Below are 22,070 nucleotides of genomic sequence, written 5' to 3' on the forward strand. Positions count from 1 at the left end.
TTTTGAATTATTCTGTTTTGTTTTTCCAAAGATACAACCCTTTTCTTCCTTGCTTTCAGGGATCCCTTTTCTCCGTACAAGTACGCGCACGGGTAAAGCACATGTAACCTTACCTAACCTATCGTTACAAGTTCCATTGTTCCCTTACCTACAGTAAAGAGTAACTTACCGGTAGGAGATTACTTTTAATTACTGACTTTTTAATGCGTACAGGTTCCATGTTCCCTAACATACAACTGCATACAAGGGACCCGTAACTTTATATATAAAGGAGTAAGGTATGTTGTGGTCGCATGGTAAAATAGTATGGGAAGCTGTAACTCTAGGTGCGGCATCCAGTCATCCAATTACTGTAGATAATTAGCAAAAGAGCCTGTAACTGCAGCTAAGGGTAATCAATGTAGATCAAAGGAATCAGTAGCTGTAAGCAGTTAGTTACTTTCGGTATGGGCAGCAAGAGAACCAATATCTGTAGCTGTATATTAGAGAGCATGGTTGTATGTGTCGATATGAGTTCCATTACTCTTTTCCTAAGACGCACACGAGTAACCGTGCTTTCAAACCTAAAGTTATCGGTTCACTTGCTTCCATACTTACAGACACTGGTTTCTTTCTTGCCTTTCCTCACCTGTCTGCAGTTGCGAATTTCCTTGTTCACAAATCAACATTCACAGGTTCCTATACTCCTTTACCTGGAGTGGCGGGTTCCGGTCTTTCTCCCTTGTCTACAGTTGCGGGGCACGTGTCCCTTTACTCCCTTACCAATACGCACGGCTTTGTGCCATAAGTGAACGTCGGAACGTCACGCTGAAATCTTCTCTATTTACAGTTTATTTTACGCAGCTCAGAGTGTATGACGTCGGCCATTTTGATTTTGCACGTTCACTTATGGCACAAAGCTGTATATGGGTTTAATTACTTCCTTATCTACGACTACGGAATCCCTTGCCTCCTTACCTATAGTTCCAGGTCTCCTTACTCTCATATCAATACGTACATGGTTTGGCTTACCTTTAATCTACAATTACTCCCTTACCTACACTTACGGGCTAAGACGCATTTAACCCCCTTACCATGAATACATACATGGACTACCTTGTTCCTTTACCTGGTACTGGTTCTCTTGACCTCTTACCGAAATTAAGGGCTATTTTGTCCTATCACTTTCAACTCTTAATCACCATGCCTCTTGTAATTACGTGCTCCCTTGCTAAAATATCTACCGTTACAGTTCCCTTGTCCATTTCCCAACAGTACTCCAACTTATGGTTACGGGCTTCCATTCTCTTAAGCAATAGCTTCACATTCTTTGGTCAAAATACGCTTCAAATAACAAAAAGAGAAGCCAGGTAGGAACTCATCAAAGGTAGGTTTTAGCATAAGTTTTGAGGATACATTTACTTCAGTAACTACTAGGAAATGAGGTCAAAATAAAAGTATATTTACCATGCGTGTGCGGGTTCCTGTGCAGATTATTTCCAAATAGTTTACGAATATTTCTGCACGTGGACACGTGCACGAGGAGTGCGAGGACCGCCAATTTTAATCTGACTTTGTACCTCATTGTCTGAAAAGAATGTATGTAAATACAAGTTAAATCACGTCTGCAATTGCTATTTCATGACAATAAATTTTGTACCCTCGTCCCTCAATCTGCCCTCACTCCGAGTCTTCCCGACATACATTCTAAATACATGGATAAAATGAAATAAATAAATAATTAAACAAAAATAAATGTATATACACAACCACAATGAACTTTAATCAATTAATTTGTTTAGAATCCTCGTCACAAAATTGCATTCAAACAAATTTATTTTCATTATAATACTGATGGAAATATCCACATGATACTCGTTAGAGCTGCATGTGTTTAAAGTGCCTTTTATTCCCACCAATTAATCAACTATTATTGTCGCACTGTCACGCTGAAAAAGCAGACAATTATCAGTAAAATAATTAATACCATAGCAACCGATTACGGTAAACGGGATAAATTACAATCCATAAATTTTAAAAGATAGATCGATCAATTTCAAAAGTCACAATAATTGGCTAGCAGGAGACCGAATAGAAACGTCCCACCTCCTCCGCTCCTGCAAAATGTAACATTTAAGACGGACTGAGAATAGGGGGCGATTTCTTAGATCATGTTTTATTGTTTTAAAAAATACACTATTTACCACCAATGTTATATTAATATTATATATCAAATTATATTAAATCATAGAGTATCGTGTTATATCATATTAGAAAATGACCAATCGTGCGAATGGGTACCAATATTGGCAACATTGAGGCAAAAAAAGCATCTTGCTTTATTAGATTGGTGTCAATTTCCGACATGTTGGTATCACAGGTGGCAGTAACGTACCTAGGATACAGTATGGGTCCATGAGCCATAAGCACTTACATTTACTACAATTATTATGTTTTCTTAGGAAAAAAATGACAAAAAGCCATTTTGAAAAAAAAAATGCTCCTGTGACAATGAGCCATGAGAAAGGTGATCAAGAACAGTTTGACATGTGCATTGCTTCCAGGTCCGTATTTTTTCCAAAACAATATTTCCTTATCAATGGTTGGCCGCCTTTTCGGCAAAAGATTAATCTTTCAGAAAAACCGTACTTCAAAACCCAGTTCCAAACCGTTTACGCATCACGAGCGAGCAACGGCATACGAAACGATAGTGATTTCTCCACCCGAATAAATCCCACACATTTTTCGCACCGAAGTCTCCCCCGTGAAACAAATCAAGTACACCATTTTAGTTAAAAATAGTACTGCAAGCAGTCAGAATAGGCTAAATGTAAACTAACAAGACTAAAAATAAGGTTCAATTTAACTTAATTACTTACCAGTTGTTATTTATTTGAATTTGGTAAATAATCCTCGTGAGCCATCGCTGCTTGTTTATATTCGGGTACTCTTTGCATATTATCGCTACGTTTGAAATATGTAAACTGTCTCCGCCAATAAAAACGTTCTTTACAACCACCGTCTTGTCAACGGTAATCATGGCAGGCGAAGGTAATTTCCGAAAGCGAAAATGTTAAATAGCGAATTTGTAAGTAACAAAGTAGGATTGAACCTAGTTTTCGGTCTTGTTAGTTTGTGTTTAGTCTGTTATGAACGGTTATATCGTTATTTTAGACTCGCACTGTGTGCTTGATGTGTTCTAGGGGGGAGACTTCGATGCGAAAAATGTGTGGGATTTATTCGGGTGGAGAAATCACTATCGTTTCGTATGCCGTTGCTCGCTCGTGATGCGTACACAGTTTGGAACTAGGTTTTGAAGTAAGGTTTTTCTGAAAGATTAATCTTTTGCGGAAAAGGCGGCCAACCATTGATAAGGAAATATTGTTTTGAAAAAAAATACGGACCTGGAAGCAATGCACATGCCAAACTGTTCTTGATCACCTTTCTCATGGCTCATTGTCACAGGAGCAAATTTTTTTTCAAAATGGCTTTTTGTCATTGTTTTCCTAAGAAAACATTATAATTGTAGTAAATTTAGGTGCATATGGCTCATGGATACATCCTGTATCCTAGGTACGTTACTGTCACCTGTGGTTGGTATCCTAAGTTTGACAATTGAAATGCTACATTTCGCATAATGCACTGAACTTGATTTGCGCACGGGTCAACTTTACTTTAAGATGTGCTGCAATATTGCATGCTAATTCATTTTACTGGAATTTAAATGTATTATGCATTGAGTGATTTTGGCTCATTTGCCTGACTTCTGACATCCGGGATATGTATCACCAAACGGTACGCAACAAAATGTTCAGCATGCCACACCAGAGGACTCTCATGTTCTTGGTTCGGAAGTTTCCGTAAGAGCGACGACATCAGTATGTGGCTATCTGTCCGGTAACCGGATGCCTCGCTCTAAGTGCCCGGTAATCAACTAAACAGATACAAATACACTATTTATTTGCAAAAATACTGCAAAGCATATAGCTATTTGTATATTTCGATGCCCTTCAATATACGTACATGGAAATCGTGACTGTTTAGGTAGTTGGGTAGCTTACATTTCTTTGTTAAATAGCTAGTCCCTGTTATTGACGCGAACCTAGAAGTTATTTAAATAATTATAGGTCCTATCCCTGCGTTCAATCGAAGCAGGGCTATTAAAAGCAACGTGTTTATTTACAGATATAGGGTTGTTAAAAAAAATCAGATACAAAAGGCAATGTTTATTCCCAATTCGTTTATTTCCACTCTAGGCAAAGGGAGATAATAATTATTTTACAAATAATTTTGTCTCATACAATATTTCTTATATCTAGTACATTCCTTAGACAATATATATCTATCAAATTTATGCAGCTGCTAAAATAATTCTGCCAGAACAGGAAAATCAAATTATAGCAATACCTACAGTGAAATTTTAACATGTATTTAGCACATATACTGAACATAAATACATGTAAGTACAACTTTCAAACTAATCAATTCCTTAATCAAAATCAGATTACCTACCCTTAACACTCACTTAATTTTAATATTAACAACTTATTCTCAAAATCAATAAAGCCAAGCACATTTCAGACATTTTTAATTTTCCCTAATATTTATTATCACAGATAGTTTGACATGTACACTTCAGCCTCTTTACCATGGAAAAAGTAGCAAAAATATTAGTCAAAGAGAGAGTTTATACTCCGGGCATCTGAATCAAACATCTATCAGATTTGAGCCGTGCCATGAGAAAACCAACATAGTGGGTTTGCGACCAGCATGGATCCAGACCAGACTGCGCGAATGCGCAGGCTGGTCAGGATCCATGCTGTTCGCTTTCAAAGCCTAATGGAATTAGAGAAACTAATAGCGAACAGCATGGATCCTGACCAGACTGCGCGGATGCGCAGGCTGGTCTGGATCCATGCTGGTCGCAAACCCACTATGTTGGTTTTCTCATGGCGCGGCTCATTTCTATTATTCTGTCATAATTATGTTGACATGGTACCAGCTTGCAGGTACAACAATAATATAATAATACGATTGTATGTGTTTAAATAGGAATTATAGGAATAACCTTTGCCTTTTGCGTGAACCGAATCTCGCCCAAGTGCGATTATATATGGCAGCTGGTTTTGTAACATATGTTTTCATGTTGTGTAACAATGATAATCTTAAGTAGAACTGTCACAGGAGTGACGAATAATACACCCACAATACGGTCTTGTCTCAGAAGTATGGCAACCATAAGAAAGAAATGGCCACAAGAAGGTGCAATTTGTTATTTAACTTGAAGGTAAAAAAGGGGCAATAACTACGTCAAAAAATTGGTGGATTGTACCAAAGTCGAACTTAACCTGTATTATATGATGTTACACCAGTGTACCAAAATTCATTTAAGTCTTTCATGAGTTTTTGTCCGGAAACCATGATTTGGCAAATTATAAGTTGGCATGGGGCCATAGCTACGTCAAAGAAATGGTGGTTTGGAGACAAGTGCATTTCATGATGATACACCCGTGTACCAACATTTATCTAAATCTGTCAAGCCTTTCATGAGTTATTGTGCGGAAACCATGAAAACCAACGGACCGACAGACCGACAAGCTCACTCTTATATATCCCCACCCCCTCCCTAAACTTCGTTTGTGGGAGTATAATAATTATAACGAAGACAACGAAGGCATAGGCGAACACGATAACGTTTACTATTACTGCTGGTTTTAACAATGAAGACGAACATTTCGATAATTGTGATCACGACAACGGCGGTAGCGAACACAATAAAGATGACATAGGTGATGATAATGATGCTTTGCTGTCGTTGCTTTTGATGATGTTGGTGATGTCAATTATGATGATGACCATGGAAGCAATTATAATGTTAATAAGCATAACGAAGACAACGAAGGCGTAGGCGAACACAACAATCAAGATTACTATAAAGATACTGCTGGTTTTGATAATAATGATAATGAAAATTTCGATAATGAAGACGAAGAGGATGAAGGTGGCACCGAACACGATGAAGACGACATTGTTGATGATGACGAAAATAGTAGTTTTGATGATGTGACAAAATATGACGATGATGGTAAAGATAACGTTGGTAATGCTTATAAAGTTGACAAATTCGGCAGCAACCAAAAGGAAGATGATTACGGTACAGATAACGATGATATTGCTTGTGCTAGTTCTGATCATGTTGACGACGATGATGACAGTGCCGAAGAAGATAAAGATACTACGGTGATGGTGATGATGATGATGATGATGACGACGACGACGACGACGATGATGATGCTGTTGTTGATGATGATGCTGATGATAAAAATGGCAATATTAATGTTGATTATTATAATGAAGACGACGGAAGCGGCGACGAACTTGATGCGGCTGACTCAGTGGCATTGGTGATGGTGATATTAATGATCATGACGACGATGATGGTGTTGACGATGATGATGATGGTGGTGACGACGATGACGACAACGACGATGTTGATAGTGATGATGACAATGCTGTGACAAATGCTGATTAACACGATTAAGACAGACCGTCTGATTCAAGTAAATGAAAACTTTAACATAATTTGAATAACTTATTATCCTAACTAACATTAGAAATATCTCGATTATCGGCTGGCAAAGCAAGTCTGGGAAATAATTTAATACGCATAAATATTTGAACAAGCAGTTACGATTGACTTAATCATGGTTTATATCGATGTCTCTGCCGTACTGTCAACATAAACATGTGTATCTTTTAGAGAAAAACGGATTAAGTGCGATTAAATACGCGTGCTTAGTACGTGCGACCATGCTCGTGTGTTCATATCAGATTATTTTCCTGCAATATAGCAACCTCCGATGAGCAAGAACCTCTTAATTAAGAATTAAGAAATGTGTTTGTTGACCAGATAGTCTTGGGCCTCTAATGGTGTAGCCTGGGGGGGAATTTAATAATGTTGCGAGAACTTTTAACCCAACTCTTTAGCATTTGATATTAATTGTTCTATGTTACTGAGATGTATATGAGTTTATGATGTGAATTTTAATGCAATAATATGTTTAAGACAAGCTTAACAAGACTAACTGACCTCTCACAAGCAAGAGATTCTTGGAACGTAGAAATTTCAGTGTTAATTGTAAACAGGTCGCGCTATATTATATAGGAATACTGTAAAATGTCTGTTGATGTACCATTAACTTAACTGTCTTGTCTAAAATAATAAAATAACGCAATGTGCTTTCTTTTCCAAACGTCATGCAGTTTAAATGACCATCTATTCAGTTGTTTTTGAAATCGATGGAAAATATATTACAGTATTCGTCAACAGTTAATATATCTGACTTCTATAAAATATTTTCTGTAGCATACAAGCTGACAGTGTACATCCTAATAAATTGATCGATTTTCAACTATGAATGTCTAAAAATAAAAGAAAGAGAACGTACCTTAGTAGATATTTCCATATAAAACTGCTGTCTATGTGTATTGTGCGTCTCGGGAGATTTTTATGCGACACAATCAAGGCAATAAAGTGTCCCTCTGTCATCTAATTTCCTTGAAAACCTCACAGTTTTATAACTCGTCGCATCTGTCCTCCCTCCCATACGTATTATGAGAATATTTGTTATTGATTACACGTTTCTACTGCGCATTTTAGATACCGTGCCGTGAGTCCTGGACTGATTATGTTTTAACTAAAATTTTGTATTGTCAACACTATGTTCGTTCAAAGTTTTATAAAAATCGTACTTATTTATCAACACAAGAGCATTTCAAATGTCTTTTAAAGTCTAATGTTCAAGCTTACTGGAAGGTTCCGAATTATGGGTCCGAATACTGTTACATTTTATCGTTGTAAACAGTGTTATTTTCAAATGGGACCTGGTTTAGGTAGATTCCTTTAACCTTTAAATGACCTGTCTTATACGATTAGAGGTTAAACCCCCACTTAATTAGCCATCCAACTGCCTTACGGAAGGTCGGTGGTTCTACCCAGGTGCCTGCTTGTGATGAAATAAAGCGTGGAGCATTGAGGGGCACCTGGAGTCTTCCAACAAAGCTGGAAAGTCGCCATATGACCTATAATTGTGTAGTTGCGACGTTAAACCCAAAACCCAATAAAAACAAAAACAAAATTAAACCCCACTTGGGATGTAGACTTGCTATGTTGCCCGGGCGTTGAATGGCTTGGCTTGTGGAAGGTCGGCAGTTCCGGTCAAGTACATATAACGTTTGAAGAGGTCTTCATTCAGTACCAAAGCCGAGCGGTCACTTACCATTTCAAAGAACTTTTACATATCTTTGTTTTGATGCATTTACAATAACGTCCCAGCATGACTAGGTGCAGTCAGGTGGGAACCCTAGGTGGAACATTGTTTCCAGCAAATGGCATTCATATTTAAAGTGGACAACTTTTTAAGAATACTATAAGTATCCAGTCGTACGAGACAGTACGATAGGTAGAATGTCGTTAAAGATGTTGTTTGTTTGCCAAATACTTCTGTGTTTAGATGATACAGGGCCGTAGGAACAGGGGAGGGGGGAGTGGGGGGCCGATAATGGTAATTATCATAGCAATTTTTGACAGCGAATCAATTTTAGCTGATTTTCATAATGTGTGCCGCTTCCGTCACCCCCCCCCCCCCCCCCCCACCCCCAGTCCCCATCTAAAAAAAATGCTTCCTACGGTCCTTAATGTTTCTAGGAAAAATCCCGTATAAGACGTTAGGGTTTGCATTCACAAAATCTCTTTTAAAGTGGTCATTTGTGCATTTTCTACATTTGATGTAATATATTCAGTAGCAGATTCCACCGTGGTATACATGCCATCGCCTTCAACTACATTTTGATATTACTGCCCTTTAAATAAATAAAAAGTTGTCGGAACCATGTTTATCTCTTTTTGTTTTTCAACAAAATTCAAAATTTTCTGTTTATGGTGTTCCGGCTTTCTTGGCTTCCGGATGACATTAATTTTATCATATGTATTGCTATGACCATTTTGTGTCGATTTGCCGTAAAACTCAACTCACTCACTCACTCACTCTTTTATTAGCAGTTTGCAAAACTACTTCTTATTCTTAGAATCACTGACAATTACAAAATGTATTGTAATATTGTCTTTTGAAATAATTATAAAATTCTCAAGATAAAATATGATTATTACGACGGGCAACGAAACTAGGAAAAATGATTTAAAGATATTTCCAGTAAATATCTAACATTACTCAAATCCTCATGGAATTTTAAAGAATTAATGAAACACCTACATTGTAACGCCCCTAGATATCTTTATCCATATTTTACGTATTACTAAAAGTACATTTTTGAAATTTCCCACTTAAAGCGAAAACCACATAAGAAAATTCATGCAAAATCACATGATGCCATGATATCATTTGATTTATTCTATGGCCTCAACCTATGTTTTAAAAGTCACGGAAATACATGTAAAACAGTACAATTTACAAACGAGCAAATTTCGTTATTTTGAGGCAAGAAAGGTTTGACAAAAACAAATTAATTTCTATATCCTGTTATATTTTTGGAATAAAGCTACATTTGTTTTGATATTTGACCCAATATCATTAAAAATCTTTTTTTTTTACCTCTATATCATTTTAAATGGCATTTGCTCGTTTTATAAAAGCACTACTTTTATGGCGTATTTTTGCAACTTGTAAAAATGGGTAATAAAATGAGGTTTTTGCAGGATTTAATTTTGTTAAAGTTTTGATATGTTATTAAAAACTGATCTGTCTAAATATGTGAGGAAGTTGATAAACGTACAATATAAAATTAAAGATGACGCCAGGAATATCAAAGGGTTGTAAGAAGTTTCGATTAGTATAATTACATAAAGCAAAATAGTCAAACAAATCCAACTGACAGACGATAGAAGAGAAAAAGCCTTAGTTGTTGTTGTTGTTGTTGTTGTTGTTGATGATGATGACGACGATGATGATAATTATGATGACAACGATGAACCATGCATATTTTGAGCGGTATTGTAATGTTAGCAGTTTTATGGTGTGTAAAAATGGATTGTCTTTTTTTTCTCCAACTAATTAATGGATATCTATTAGTTGATGTTTTCTGTCATATATAGCTGACGCGTATTATTTGGTTGTAATGCTTATATAATCTAAATCTCTGAGGTAATATAATGATATATTTATTCTATCTACGGGACACAACTCGCACCATAAATTTCATCTGTTCATACTCCACAAGAGTGCACTTTCGGTTTACTATGTATACCGATTCTATTTTTAGAACATCTTCCTACAACACAAAATGGCAGCAGTGACAGGATCGCGTGTTTCTCGGCGTATTTTAACAAGTTTTTCTGCTGATCTTTCATGGATACTGTCAGGTAGGAATCTGCTTACATAGCGGCTTTAAGATTTTTGTTTTATTTCATGTTGATTAATGATAATTAGTGTAAAGTTGCATGACGTGTTTTTACATGTATAAAATTAGATTACCGTAATGTCTCTAGTAAATCACAGGGTTAAATAAATTTCAGCTACTGGTGTGAAAAGTCCAAATGTTGTTTCTGTATCCAGACTGATGTCCAGTCAGGGGAGAGAACGGGTATGAAATAATGTCAAACCTACATAAAGATTAACATAGGGTCTAATCTCTTATATTTTAGTTTAAACATAGATTTTTTTATTCAGAAAATCATTAAACATTTACAATATAAAGTTTCAGGAATCGGGCAGAAAGCCATATTAGCTTACGGTTTTCCTCTCCTTACTACATGAAATTACTTATTTTTTCATGGCACAACTATTTACCAATTAAGGCAGTATTATATGAAAAACTCTTATATTTTGTACACGAATGTACAGTATAATTTTGTCTTATACAAAACTCGCTTCAGTTTGTATTTTTTCTTTGATAAAGCTTAATTACATTACGTTTAAAACATACGTTTAGAAAGTGCATATTATAACCTGTGCTCGATCACTGTCTTGTTTCTTTTCCTTTTTTTCAGAAAACTACACAGTTAAAGAAAATGCTCACTTCCCCTGATCTAGAATATATCATGGAAGCACATAATGGTCTAAGTGCGAGGATCGTTGAGGAGGCAGGTAGGTCTCACTTAATTGTTTTGTCACGGTAATAGGGCTGTTACGGTAGCTTCAGTTGTAAACATTTATAAAGAAAAGATATATTTGGAGGTATTACACATACTTCTGTTCAACAGACAGAACTTATTCTCTTTTACGATACGGGCATTGAAACAGAGGGTATTTTAACGTGGAGGCAGTTTCGAAGAGAAATGAGCCACGCCATGAGAAAACCAACATAGTGGCTTTGCGACCAGCATGGATCCAGACCAGCCTGCGCATCCGCGCAGTCTGGTCAGGATCCATGCGTTTCGCTAACAGTATCTCTAATTGCAATAGACTTTGAAAGCGAACAGCATGGATCCTGACCAGACTGTGCGGATGCGCAGGCTGGTCTGGATCCATGCTGGTCGCGAAGCCACTATGTTGGTTTTCTTATGGCGCGGCTAAAATGTTCTCCCATAATACAGCTGGTAGATAAATTAGATTCAGTATTAAAGCATACTACATGGTAATAATTATAACATTTTAATATTAAGCGACCAAATTTAATCTGCATTCTTTTCAAAAATTATTGGCATTTTTTTTCACATAGCTCGTACAGTTGCCAATTTGTGATACTTATAAATTTTGCTGTGTGAAAATATCTTTAAAATGTCAATAACTAAATGTTAACAACTTAACATGTGTGTATTTTCCACAGCTGTTGTTTTGTATGCATATCATAAATATATATTTACTAAACAACATTTATACTCCAAACTCTGACCGCATTCTGTTTATATATGCTTAATGTAATAAAATCATTTTATTGCTTTAGCACCTTGTTTTAAGAAAACTTTATGAGACTAGCGATGGACTTGCCCTGTGATCGAACTCGCGACCTCTTCTGGGTATTCGTGTGCTAGATTATATACTCGTCTTGTCGGGTTGGCTACTAAAATTATATTGTATAGGTGAACTGTTTGTCTCGTGTACAATTATTCTGCTATTTTCACTTTTAGGGTTCAAGGGGGTATGGGGCAGTGGCCTGTCCATCTCGGCGCAATTGGGAGTCCGAGACAGCAACGAGGCCTCATGGACACAGGTATATGACAAGTTTCATGTATTTTGTTCGTTGTTTTTGTTCGAATTTGTAATAGGTTGTCACACCATCAACAAAGATCATACTATAGTGACGTCTTTCTAGTTTGAATGCAAACATTATCGTCATGCGTTTTGTTTACATTAAAAACTTTCCGTTATCATTTTGCTTTCACATACATGTACAAATATAAGTGCACAGACCATTTCAAGTGGTGTGAGCGAAATTGTTCTATATGCTTCTATCTATATGTACTTGGAAGCACTTGCAGTTTCGCTTTATCTGTATGTACTCAAATGCACTTAAAAACTGTTTCGCTTGGATCCCTCGATTTGAAATACATGAAAACGTTTAGCTTATTAACACTCTCTCCTCTCTTATCATGGTTGAGTTTTTATATCGCATACATTTTTGTGTACAGCCATAAGAAATATATTTATTATGGGTGGCAAACACACTTTTTGTTGTAGACTTTTATCGTTAGTAATATATATTTATGTTATACGTCGTCTTCCGAAACATAAATGAATCGTATCTGAAAAGTCTGAATAATAAATGAAATAACGAGTGAGGGCTGGATTGGGAAAAACGAACAACCTTTAAAATGTTCACAGCATAAATTGTCATACATTTTGCAGCGGCAGATCTCACTTCAGTTTTACATAGAAATGAAATAACAAAATATCAGTAGAGGTCATATGATTTGTTAAAGTGGAAATAATCGTATTTTCCAAGTAAAAATCCAGCTGAAATAGAAGCGTGTGTAAAAAGAGTGGAGGAAATTATGGCTTTTAACCCAATATACCAAACTCTTTCTGTTACCAGTACGAAATGATAACTTTCCAAATATGACTTTTCTTATTTTGACTGGGGCAGTCTCTTTTTAAAAAGTCAAACTGCACGCAGGAGTTGCTTCCCTTCAACTTCAGAAATCTCTACCTATAGGTAAGGGAGATCACTGCGTACAAGATTGAAGAAAAGAACTATTATTTTATTAGTCCGATTTCTTAATTTCTAAAGCATCAACTTCAAATACTTATGCGGCATTATCGTTAATTTAACACATTTAAATGCACAGCAATCTAATATTGCTTTTATAAAACATTCACCAAAAACACACTATGTGCAGTAAGATGCGCATAATGCCACTTTAAAGCAAGAAATGCTGTTACGTTTCGAATCTACAATTGTTTCATCGCCTTGCTTTAACGACATCTAATGTGTGTGTAATTTGTTTTAAAAGAAGCAGACTTCACATAGACATTAACTTTGTTCAATCCTAAACTTTCGTTTATTATTTAGGTGTTAGAAGTTCTAGATTTTATGAGCGACGCTACCACAGTCCCTATACTTCTTGACGCTGACACTGGCTACGGAAATTTCAACAACGCACGACGTCTCGTGCGCAAGTTAGAGGACCGTGGTGTGGCTGGAGCTTGCTTGGAAGACAAGTTATTTCCCAAGACAAATTCTCTACATGACGGAAGAGCACAACCACTAGCTGATATAGAGGAATTTTCCCTTAAAATTAAGGTATAGGTTTGGCATAAGAATCTCGTACACTTCTGTAGTAATGTTAATATTGCTTAGAGCTTAGAGCAAAGTAAAATAATGCGTTTAGGTTACCTCCCTTATATTCCAAGAGATTTGTATAAACATTCTTGTATTTTATGATTCACAGGCCTGTAAAGACAGCCAGCGTGACCCAGATTTCTGTATTGTTGCTCGTGTCGAGGCCTTTATAGCAGGCTGGGGCCTTGATGAAGCATTAAAAAGAGCGGAGGCTTACAGAAACGCTGGTAGGAATTTTTTTATGTCATATCATAATAGTGTGTTTCTAAATGTTAAATACATATTTCGCACGAGTTGCGTGTAATTCTGTGCAGTTTATTATGATAATATCTGAACTGATTCAAATGAGCCGCGCCATGGGAAAACCAACATAGTTCGTTTGCGACCAGCATGGATCAAGACCAGCCTGCGCATCCGTCTGGTCAGGATCCGTGCTGTTCGCTAACGGTTTCTCTTATTGCTATAGGCTTTTAAAGCGAACAGCATGGATCCTGACCAGACTGCGCGGAAGTGCTGGCTTGTCTGGATTCTATGCTGGTCGCAAACCCGCTATGTTGGTTTTCTCATGGCACGGCTCAATGCAAACTGTCTATGATAAATTCTGTTAACATCATCCCTAAAAATACTAATCAAGGAGAGTTTTACTGTAAACACGACCTTTTTAATGTTGAAGGTATTTTGACAATTATTCATTTTCAAAATATATTAATAATACAGCAGTTTTAAGATATTCTAGAAATTTATATGGGTTTATGAATATATGGCGTCATGATTGAAATTTCTAAGTAAAAAAATAATACATGGCATCGCCTAGAAATACTCTAAGTCAAATGAGAATTTTATACTTGATTACAACACGCAACCAAATTGGCGTTTTATAATCGTTGATGTTATAATATACCGTTATGTAAAAATGTGATACATGTATATAGAAGTGCTGATTCAGTATTTTAATCCAATAACCAATTAATTATCAGTTAAGTGTTAATCCTTTATATTAAGGTGCTGATGCCATTTTGATGCATAGTAAGAAAAGTGATCCGTCCGATATAGAGGCCTTTATGAAAGCCTGGAATAATCAGGTAAGTCTTTTTGACAGCCTTGAATAGTCGGGTAAGCCTTTGTGAAGGCCTAGACTAGTGACTCAGATTAACTTAACCTTTGTGAAAGCCTGGAATAGTCAGGTTAACCTTTGTGAAAGCCTGGAATAGCCAGGTTAACCTTTTTGAAAGCCTAGAATAGTCAGGTTAACCTAACCTTTGTGAAAGCCTAGAATAGTCAGGTTAACCTAACCTTTGTGAAAGCCTAGAATAGTCAGGTTGACCTTTGTGAAAGCCTAGAATAGCCAGGTTAACCTTTTTGAAAGCCTAGAATAGTCAGGTTGACCTTTGTGAAAGCCTGGAATAGTCAGGTTAACCTTTGTGAAAGCCTGGATAAGCAGGTTAACTTTTTGAAAGCCTAAATAGTCAGGTTAACCTAACTTTGTGAAAGCTTAGAATAGTCAGTTAACTAACCTTTGTGAAAGCCTAGAATAGTCAGGTTAACTTACCTTTGTGAAGCCTAATAGTCAGGTTACCTTTGTGAAAGCCTAGGAATAGCCAGGTTAACCTTTGTGAAAGCCTAGAATAGTCAGGTTACAACCTTTGTGAAAGCCTAGAATAGTCAGGTTACCTTTGTGAAAGCCTAGAATAATCAGGTTAACCTTTGTGAAAGCCTAGAATAGTCAGGTTAACCTTTTGTGAAAGCCTAGAATAGTCAGGTTAACCTTTTTGAAAGCCTAGAATAGCCAGGTTAACCTTTGTGAAAGCCTAGAATAGTCAGGTTAACCTAACCTTTGTGAAAGCCTAGAATAGTCGGGTTGACCTTTGTGAAAGCCTAGAATAATCAGGTTAACCTTTGTGAAAGCCTTAGATAGTCAGGTCAACTTTTGTGAAAGCCTTGAATAGTCACGTTAACCTTTGTGAAAGCCTTAAATAGTCATGTAAACCTTTGTGAAAGCCTAAGGTAGTCTGGTTAACCTTTGTGAAAGCCTTAAATATTCGGGTTAACCTTTGTGAAAGTGTAGAATAGTCAGGTAAACCTTTGTGAAATCCCAGAATAGTCTGGTTAACATTTGTGAAAGCCTAGAATAGTCAGGTAAGCCATCATAAAAGCCTGGAATAACCATTTCAGCCTTTATGAAAGCAGCCATGAAGGTAAGTTTTTATGAGTCTAGAATAAACAGGTAAGCCTATATGAAAGCCTGGAATAATCTTGTACGTCTTTGTAAAAGCCTAGAATAATCAAGTAAGCCGTTATGAAAGTCTGTAATAATCAGGTAAGTCTATTTAAAAGCGTTCTAGGAATCATCAGGTTAGTTTTTGTGGACGGTTTAGCCTTTATGATAGCCTAGTTTTTGTGAAAGGCTTAAATAATCATGAAAGTCATTATGGAAGTAACCTTGTTCCCTGGCTGCATGGAATAAAAATGTCATTATAGAAACATCCTGTTGGGGTTGCTACCACTGTTAATGAAGAAAACATATATATGAAAATATTATATGACAGGACAACAAAGACGGAAGCCAGTCTATTATGTAAGCTAAATAGGTAAGCTTTTATGAAAGACTGAAAATTGTAAAAGCCTGAAATAAGCAGGTTAACCATATGAAAGCTTGTAATAATCAACGTAGAAATTTTGAAGGTCTCAAATACCGATTAAGCCTCTAAATAATCAGGTGAACAAATCAAGTATTTAAATTTTTGAAGCATTGAATAATACGTGTCTTTGATAGTCGGGGTAAATTGAATAGCCCTAAAGAAAATCTGAAATATTTGCATAAGAAGGACTTATTACATCTAATGAATGTTGTAGAACGTTAAAAGTATAAAGGTGTTTGAAATAAAATTTAATAAATAAAAAGCACTATCCTTGTTTTTGTAAAAAGCCCATCAAGAGAATCTTTGTATTACAGATGTCAATCGTTTATTTTGTTTTATGTGTAAATTACCCACAAAATTAACATATCTTACATAAAATAATATTGAATGGCGTGCCAGTTAATATTCAAAACTATTGCCTAAGGTCCAAAGCACAAAGAAGTTACGGCAAATAGTTTCGACTATTGACCGATAAGCCATTTAGTTAAATGGTTTAGAATAATCTATTTTTTTCTCTAACTTTTGACTTGACCTCAACATAATTTAGTGTTTAACGATAACCGGTTAATAGCACAGACTATTTACCTGCGATTTATGTAAGGAATCATGTAATATAAATATTATTTTTAAATGAACCTTTAATGATACTTTTATACGTTATTTTCAGGGACCTGTAGTTATAGTGCCTACCAAGTATTACACCACGCCCACACAGTATTTCCGAGATATGGGCGTGTCTTTGATTATTTGGGCCAATCATAATCTCCGATCTTCAATTAAAGCTATGCAGGAGACTACTGCTCGTATCTACAAAGATTCCTCACTTACTGGTGTTGAGCCAAACGTAAGTTGTTGTCTCAAATAATAATCTTCTTATCATAGGTTCTGCCTATTTGAAACTAGATTTAGACGTCATATTGAAAGAAAATACAGTCGAACCTCGAACTCGCTTATCTCAAAATATCGGCTATCTCGAAGTTATTTTACAAATCCCGTCCAGAAAACATGTGCACAAAATATCATTTTAAGTCGAGGTAAATCGCTCGATCCCTTTGATTTCAAGATACTGAGTTTCCACTGTATTCTAGTTAAATTGATTATTTGAGCCGCGCCATGAGAAAACCAACATAGAATATTTGCGACCAGCATGGACCCAGACCAGCCTGCGCGCAAAGCCTATTGCAATAAGAGAAAGTGTTAGCGAACAGCATGGATCCTGACCAGACTGCGCGGATGCGCAGGCTGGTCCTTATCCATGCTGGTCGCAAATGCTCTGTGTTGGTTTTCTCATGGTGCGGCTCATTTAACTTTAATTTTGTCTGATTCATTTCGATGATCACAAGACTAGTATATTACATAACTTCTGGTAGCCCCCTGCGCTAACTGGCAGCATGCGATCTTACGCACCATCTCGAAGTTCACAATCCCCTGCAATAACTGTAAGCCTGCAATTATTAACTTGCGGCGCGGGATCCCCTGCGTTATCTAGTTGCGCGTTTTTGATTAACAGGAAATTTACAAAACTGAAAGCAGAAAGTCATTTCTTAAAACTTAAATGTACTTAATACAATATCACCATATTTTGTTTGCATTGATTTTTGAGCAAGATAAAACTGCAGCAGGATTTAAAGTTAGAAATTTCGTTCTTATTTTAGATTGTGCCGGTGAAAGAAGTATTTAGGCTACAGCATGACCATGAACTGGTAGAAGCGGAAGAAAAATATTTACCAAAGTAATGAAAACATAACCTTTAAGTTATAGAGATATAAACATCGGACATCCCTGTTTATAGTTATCAGTGGCTGTAAAAACTGAATCGGATAGAGTATCTCTTTTTATTTTTCTCTTTACATGAAAATGTTCGCGAGTATGAAATGTAAAAACAGACGACTTTAGGTATATTCTGTTAATGAGTATTTTATACATTCTGTTAAATATTTTAATATCTGAATTTTTACTTTGCATAGGTTTTTTGAACGTGATTGTTAAATCTGACATATATCTATGTTCGTGCAGGTATGAAATCTTGGCCTCTTTTTACACGAGGGTTTTTATACTGATACAGTCCCTGTTTCATGTTTACATATAATTGCAGTTCACAAGCAGGCAGTACAATCTCCACATACAACCTATGTGTCTGATCTCAACATATAATCCCTCACTACAATTTCACATAATCTGTACATCTAATGTCAACATACAGTCCCTCAATAAAATCTCACATAATCTGTACATCTAATCTCAACATACAGCCCCGCAATACAATTTCACATAATCTGTACATCTAATCTCAACATACAACCCCTCAATACAATTTCACATAATCTGTACATCTAATCTCAACATACGATCCCGTAATACAATTTCCACATAATCTGTATATCTCAACATACGATCCCGCAATACAATTTCACATAATCTGTACATCTAATCTACCAGTGCCACTCTATGTAGATATCTCATCACTTACAAGATCTAAATACAATCTTCATACATAATCTCTGAACATTATCCCCGTCACTCCATACTCGTAAATGCTTCACTTATGAGGTTTCAGTAATCTTCTCAATCAATACCGTACAACTCAGTTTACAGGTACCATATACAAGCTCTTAATACAAACTCTGCTTCTGGTTTCCTGATACAAGCACTCCATAAAATCGACACTTACAAAATGTCTATACAATCTATATATATATCTCCACACAGTGTTTTTGAAGCTTATAAAACTCTGTAATTTCCAGTCACCTTGAATTTGTCAGTGCTGTCATGACTTACAATCTAAACATGTGTAGATAAACTTTATTTAAGTTGGCAACAGGTCAAACTGTATAAATTAACCGATCATACAGTCATCACTTTCAATCGCCGTAATGTGTGCAGTCACTATATACAGTCACTTCTTACAGTGCAACATCACAACTTAAAATCCCTCCATAACAATCGGCTCTTACAGTGTATCTGTACTCCCCTTTACAATCTTCCCATATCTATACTTACAGTAGGTGCGTACAGTCTCCATATCTTGTTCCTGTTTTTTTTGTGGAATAAAAATGACTGTACACTTTTACACTGTTATAAAGGTTATATTTAAATATACATAGAGGCATAATATATCAGGGCCTATAACTGCTGTATCTGAATTTTTAGCTCGACTATACGAAGTATAAGGAGAGCTATCCTACTCGCCCTGGCGTCGGCGTCAGCGTCGGCGTCTTTCCGCGTCCCCACCTTGGTTAAAGTTTTGGTGCACTTTCTCTTTTTTCAACTTATCTCTGTAATTACTTGATGGATTTGATTCAAACTTGAAATACTTATTCCTCATCATCATCCACATCATCTGACACAAGGGCCATAACTCTGGCACCAGTATTTCATGAATTATCCCCCCTTTTCACTTAGATTTTCAGGTTGAAGTTTTGATGCACTTTCACTCTATCTCTGTTATTACTGAATGGATTTGATTCAAACTTAAAATAGTTGTTCAACATCATCACCCACATCATATGTCACAAGGTGCTTAACTCTGGCACAATTTTTTCATGAATTATTCCCCCTTTTTACTTAGAAAAGCAGGTTAAAGTTTTGGTGCACTTTCACTCTACCTCTGTTATTACTGAATGGATTTGATTCAAACTTAAAATAATTGTTCAGCATCATCACCCACATCATATGACACAAGATGCATAACTCTGGCACAATTTTTCATGAATTATTCCCCTTTTTACTTAGAATTTCAGGTTAAAGTTTTATGGACTTTCACTCTATCTCTGTTATAACTGAATGGATCTGATTCAAACTTAAATAATTGTTCAGCATCATTACCCTTATCATATAACACAAGGTGCATAACTCTGGGACCAATTTTTCACGAATTATTTCCCCTTTTTACTTAGAATTTTAGGTTAAAGTTTTGATGCACTTTCACTCTGTCTCTGTTATTACTGAATGGATTTGATTCAAACTTAAAATAGTTGTTCAACATCATCACCCACACTATATGACACTAGCTGCATAACTCTGGCACCAATATTTAATGAATTATGCCCCTTTTTGCTTAGGATATACTTATATAGTGTTTTGATACATTTTATCTTTACCTCTCTTATTACTTTAAGTTGATATTTTTGACATAGACTCAGGCTATTTTGCAATGTCTTCATTCACAATTGGAGTCATTAAACACTCCAGTGACAGCTCTAGTTTCCTCAGATGTGCACAGTTTCACTATCCAGCATCAAAATAGTCGAGTGCGCTGTCTCCTGTGACAGCTCTTGTTTAAGGACTGAGCGCGAAACTATTGTATCTTGATCTTTATTTATATACAATTGCAATAGTTCCACGGCCAGCCCTTGTTGGTTGTATTCTATAATCTTGTACCACAATAGTATGTAAATGTGCAAATGAACTGTGCCTATAATTATAGTATATGTAAATGTGCAAATGACTGCTTGTTTTAAGGTATGAAATTTTACATTCGTTGCGCATCATGTATCTTTGAACTTGGACATTTATCCGGTGACGAACATACACTGTCGGTCTATCCATACTTAAAAAACTGTATATTAGTGGATGTTCTCACACATTCAAATTAATTGTGTGTTCAACTCACATATGTGTGTTTTACATAAAAAATATATGTTCACTCTTGTGTTACAACGCTTTATGTTTTTAGTGTTTACTACTTTTATCCGAAGATTACCTACATTTACTCATTTTATTGACTTATTTTATCTCATATTGATCTATATTTTTCTGTATATTTTTGTTAAGGTATTGGTTTGGTGTTATAAAATGTTTCAGTGGAAATTAATTTATTTAAGAAATGAATCCAAAGTGTGTTGTTTCCATTTGGATATCAAATATATATAGACGTGTTTAACGGGACCTTCTCGCGTACTTTAAAGGGCAGCAATGTATAATAAACCCAAATGGAAATTATTTAAGCGAGATTCATTTCTTATATTTACATTTTCGTTTCGAGGGCTTACAGAGCGAAACTGGACTATCTGCTTCTATTTCATTATGTAGATAGACCAGTTTCGCTCTGACCCCTCGGTTTTCTTTGTATCATTTTCATTATTGTCGGATACATATGAATTCAGTATGGGGACATTAATACTTCATGGGGGCTATAGTTTATATTGCAAGAAACGCGTTGTTACTGTTTGTTATGATTTACAGAATCTCTTATTGTTACTATTTTCTTTACAATCGTATCCATGGTAACTTTCAGAATCTTTAGTTGTTAGTAGTTAGTTTTACTGGTATCCGAGTGACTTTACGAATCTCTTATTATTACAAATTTCTTTACTTTTGTTTCCATAGTGACTTTCAGAATCTCTTATTTTCAGTCATTTTTTATGTATATGTGTCAAAAATGATGATTTGGGTCACGAACTGGAAACAAATTACTATATTTAATAACAATATTCCCGTTGGGGAAATGGGGATAAACATTAACTGATTTTCCGAACGGGAACTTTTCCCACTGACACTAGTATGTACATGGTGACTCTCCGAATCTTTTATTGTTTTTGTAATAATATTCACGTTGGGGAAATAGGAAAAACATTAACCGATTTTCCGAACGGGAACTTTTCCCACTGACACTAGTATGTACATGGTGACTCTCCGAATCTTTTATTGTTTTTGTAAGAACAATATTCACGTTGGGGAAATGGGGAAAAACATCAACTGATTTCCGAACGGGAA

At 36.0% G+C, this 22,070-nt stretch overlaps 2 protein-coding genes across 4 annotated transcripts in view; one reads left to right on the forward strand and one right to left on the reverse strand.

The window, feature by feature from the left end:
* Positions 1-7,623, reverse strand: part of LOC123533892 (uncharacterized) — a 21,133-nt gene extending 13,510 nt beyond the window's left edge. The window contains exons 1-2 of one of the 2 annotated variants that reach the window (XM_045315849.2): positions 7,428-7,623; positions 1,447-1,567 (exon numbers count right to left, since the gene is read on the reverse strand). In XM_045315849.2, coding sequence (XP_045171784.2) covers positions 1,447-1,567; positions 7,428-7,445 — 139 coding nt within the window. In that variant the 5' untranslated portion in view covers positions 7,446-7,623. Of the gene's footprint in view, positions 1-1,446; positions 1,568-1,744; positions 1,838-7,427 lie in introns of those variants that run through there. The other variant, XM_045315850.2, reaches the window with a different exon arrangement.
* Positions 1-21,185, forward strand: part of LOC123533891 (phosphoenolpyruvate phosphomutase) — a 25,935-nt gene extending 4,750 nt beyond the window's left edge. Inside the window, exons 1-10 of one of the 2 annotated variants that reach the window (XM_045315847.2) lie at positions 6,420-6,539; positions 10,258-10,357; positions 10,511-10,578; positions 10,985-11,081; positions 12,065-12,147; positions 13,447-13,677; positions 13,826-13,943; positions 14,719-14,798; positions 17,023-17,199; positions 18,011-21,185. In XM_045315847.2, coding sequence (XP_045171782.2) covers positions 6,501-6,539; positions 10,258-10,357; positions 10,511-10,578; positions 10,985-11,081; positions 12,065-12,147; positions 13,447-13,677; positions 13,826-13,943; positions 14,719-14,798; positions 17,023-17,199; positions 18,011-18,091 — 1,074 coding nt within the window. In that variant the 5' untranslated portion in view covers positions 6,420-6,500 and the 3' untranslated portion in view covers positions 18,092-21,185. Of the gene's footprint in view, positions 1-6,419; positions 6,540-10,257; positions 10,358-10,510; positions 10,579-10,984; positions 11,082-12,064; positions 12,148-13,446; positions 13,678-13,825; positions 13,944-14,718; positions 14,799-17,022; positions 17,200-18,010 lie in introns of those variants that run through there. The other variant, XM_053519197.1, reaches the window with a different exon arrangement.
* The last annotated feature ends 885 nt before the right edge of the window (positions 21,186-22,070 follow it).

Source organism: Mercenaria mercenaria, chromosome 12, assembly GCF_021730395.1.
Source record: "Mercenaria mercenaria strain notata chromosome 12, MADL_Memer_1, whole genome shotgun sequence".
Taxonomy (NCBI): domain Eukaryota; kingdom Metazoa; phylum Mollusca; class Bivalvia; order Venerida; family Veneridae; genus Mercenaria; species Mercenaria mercenaria.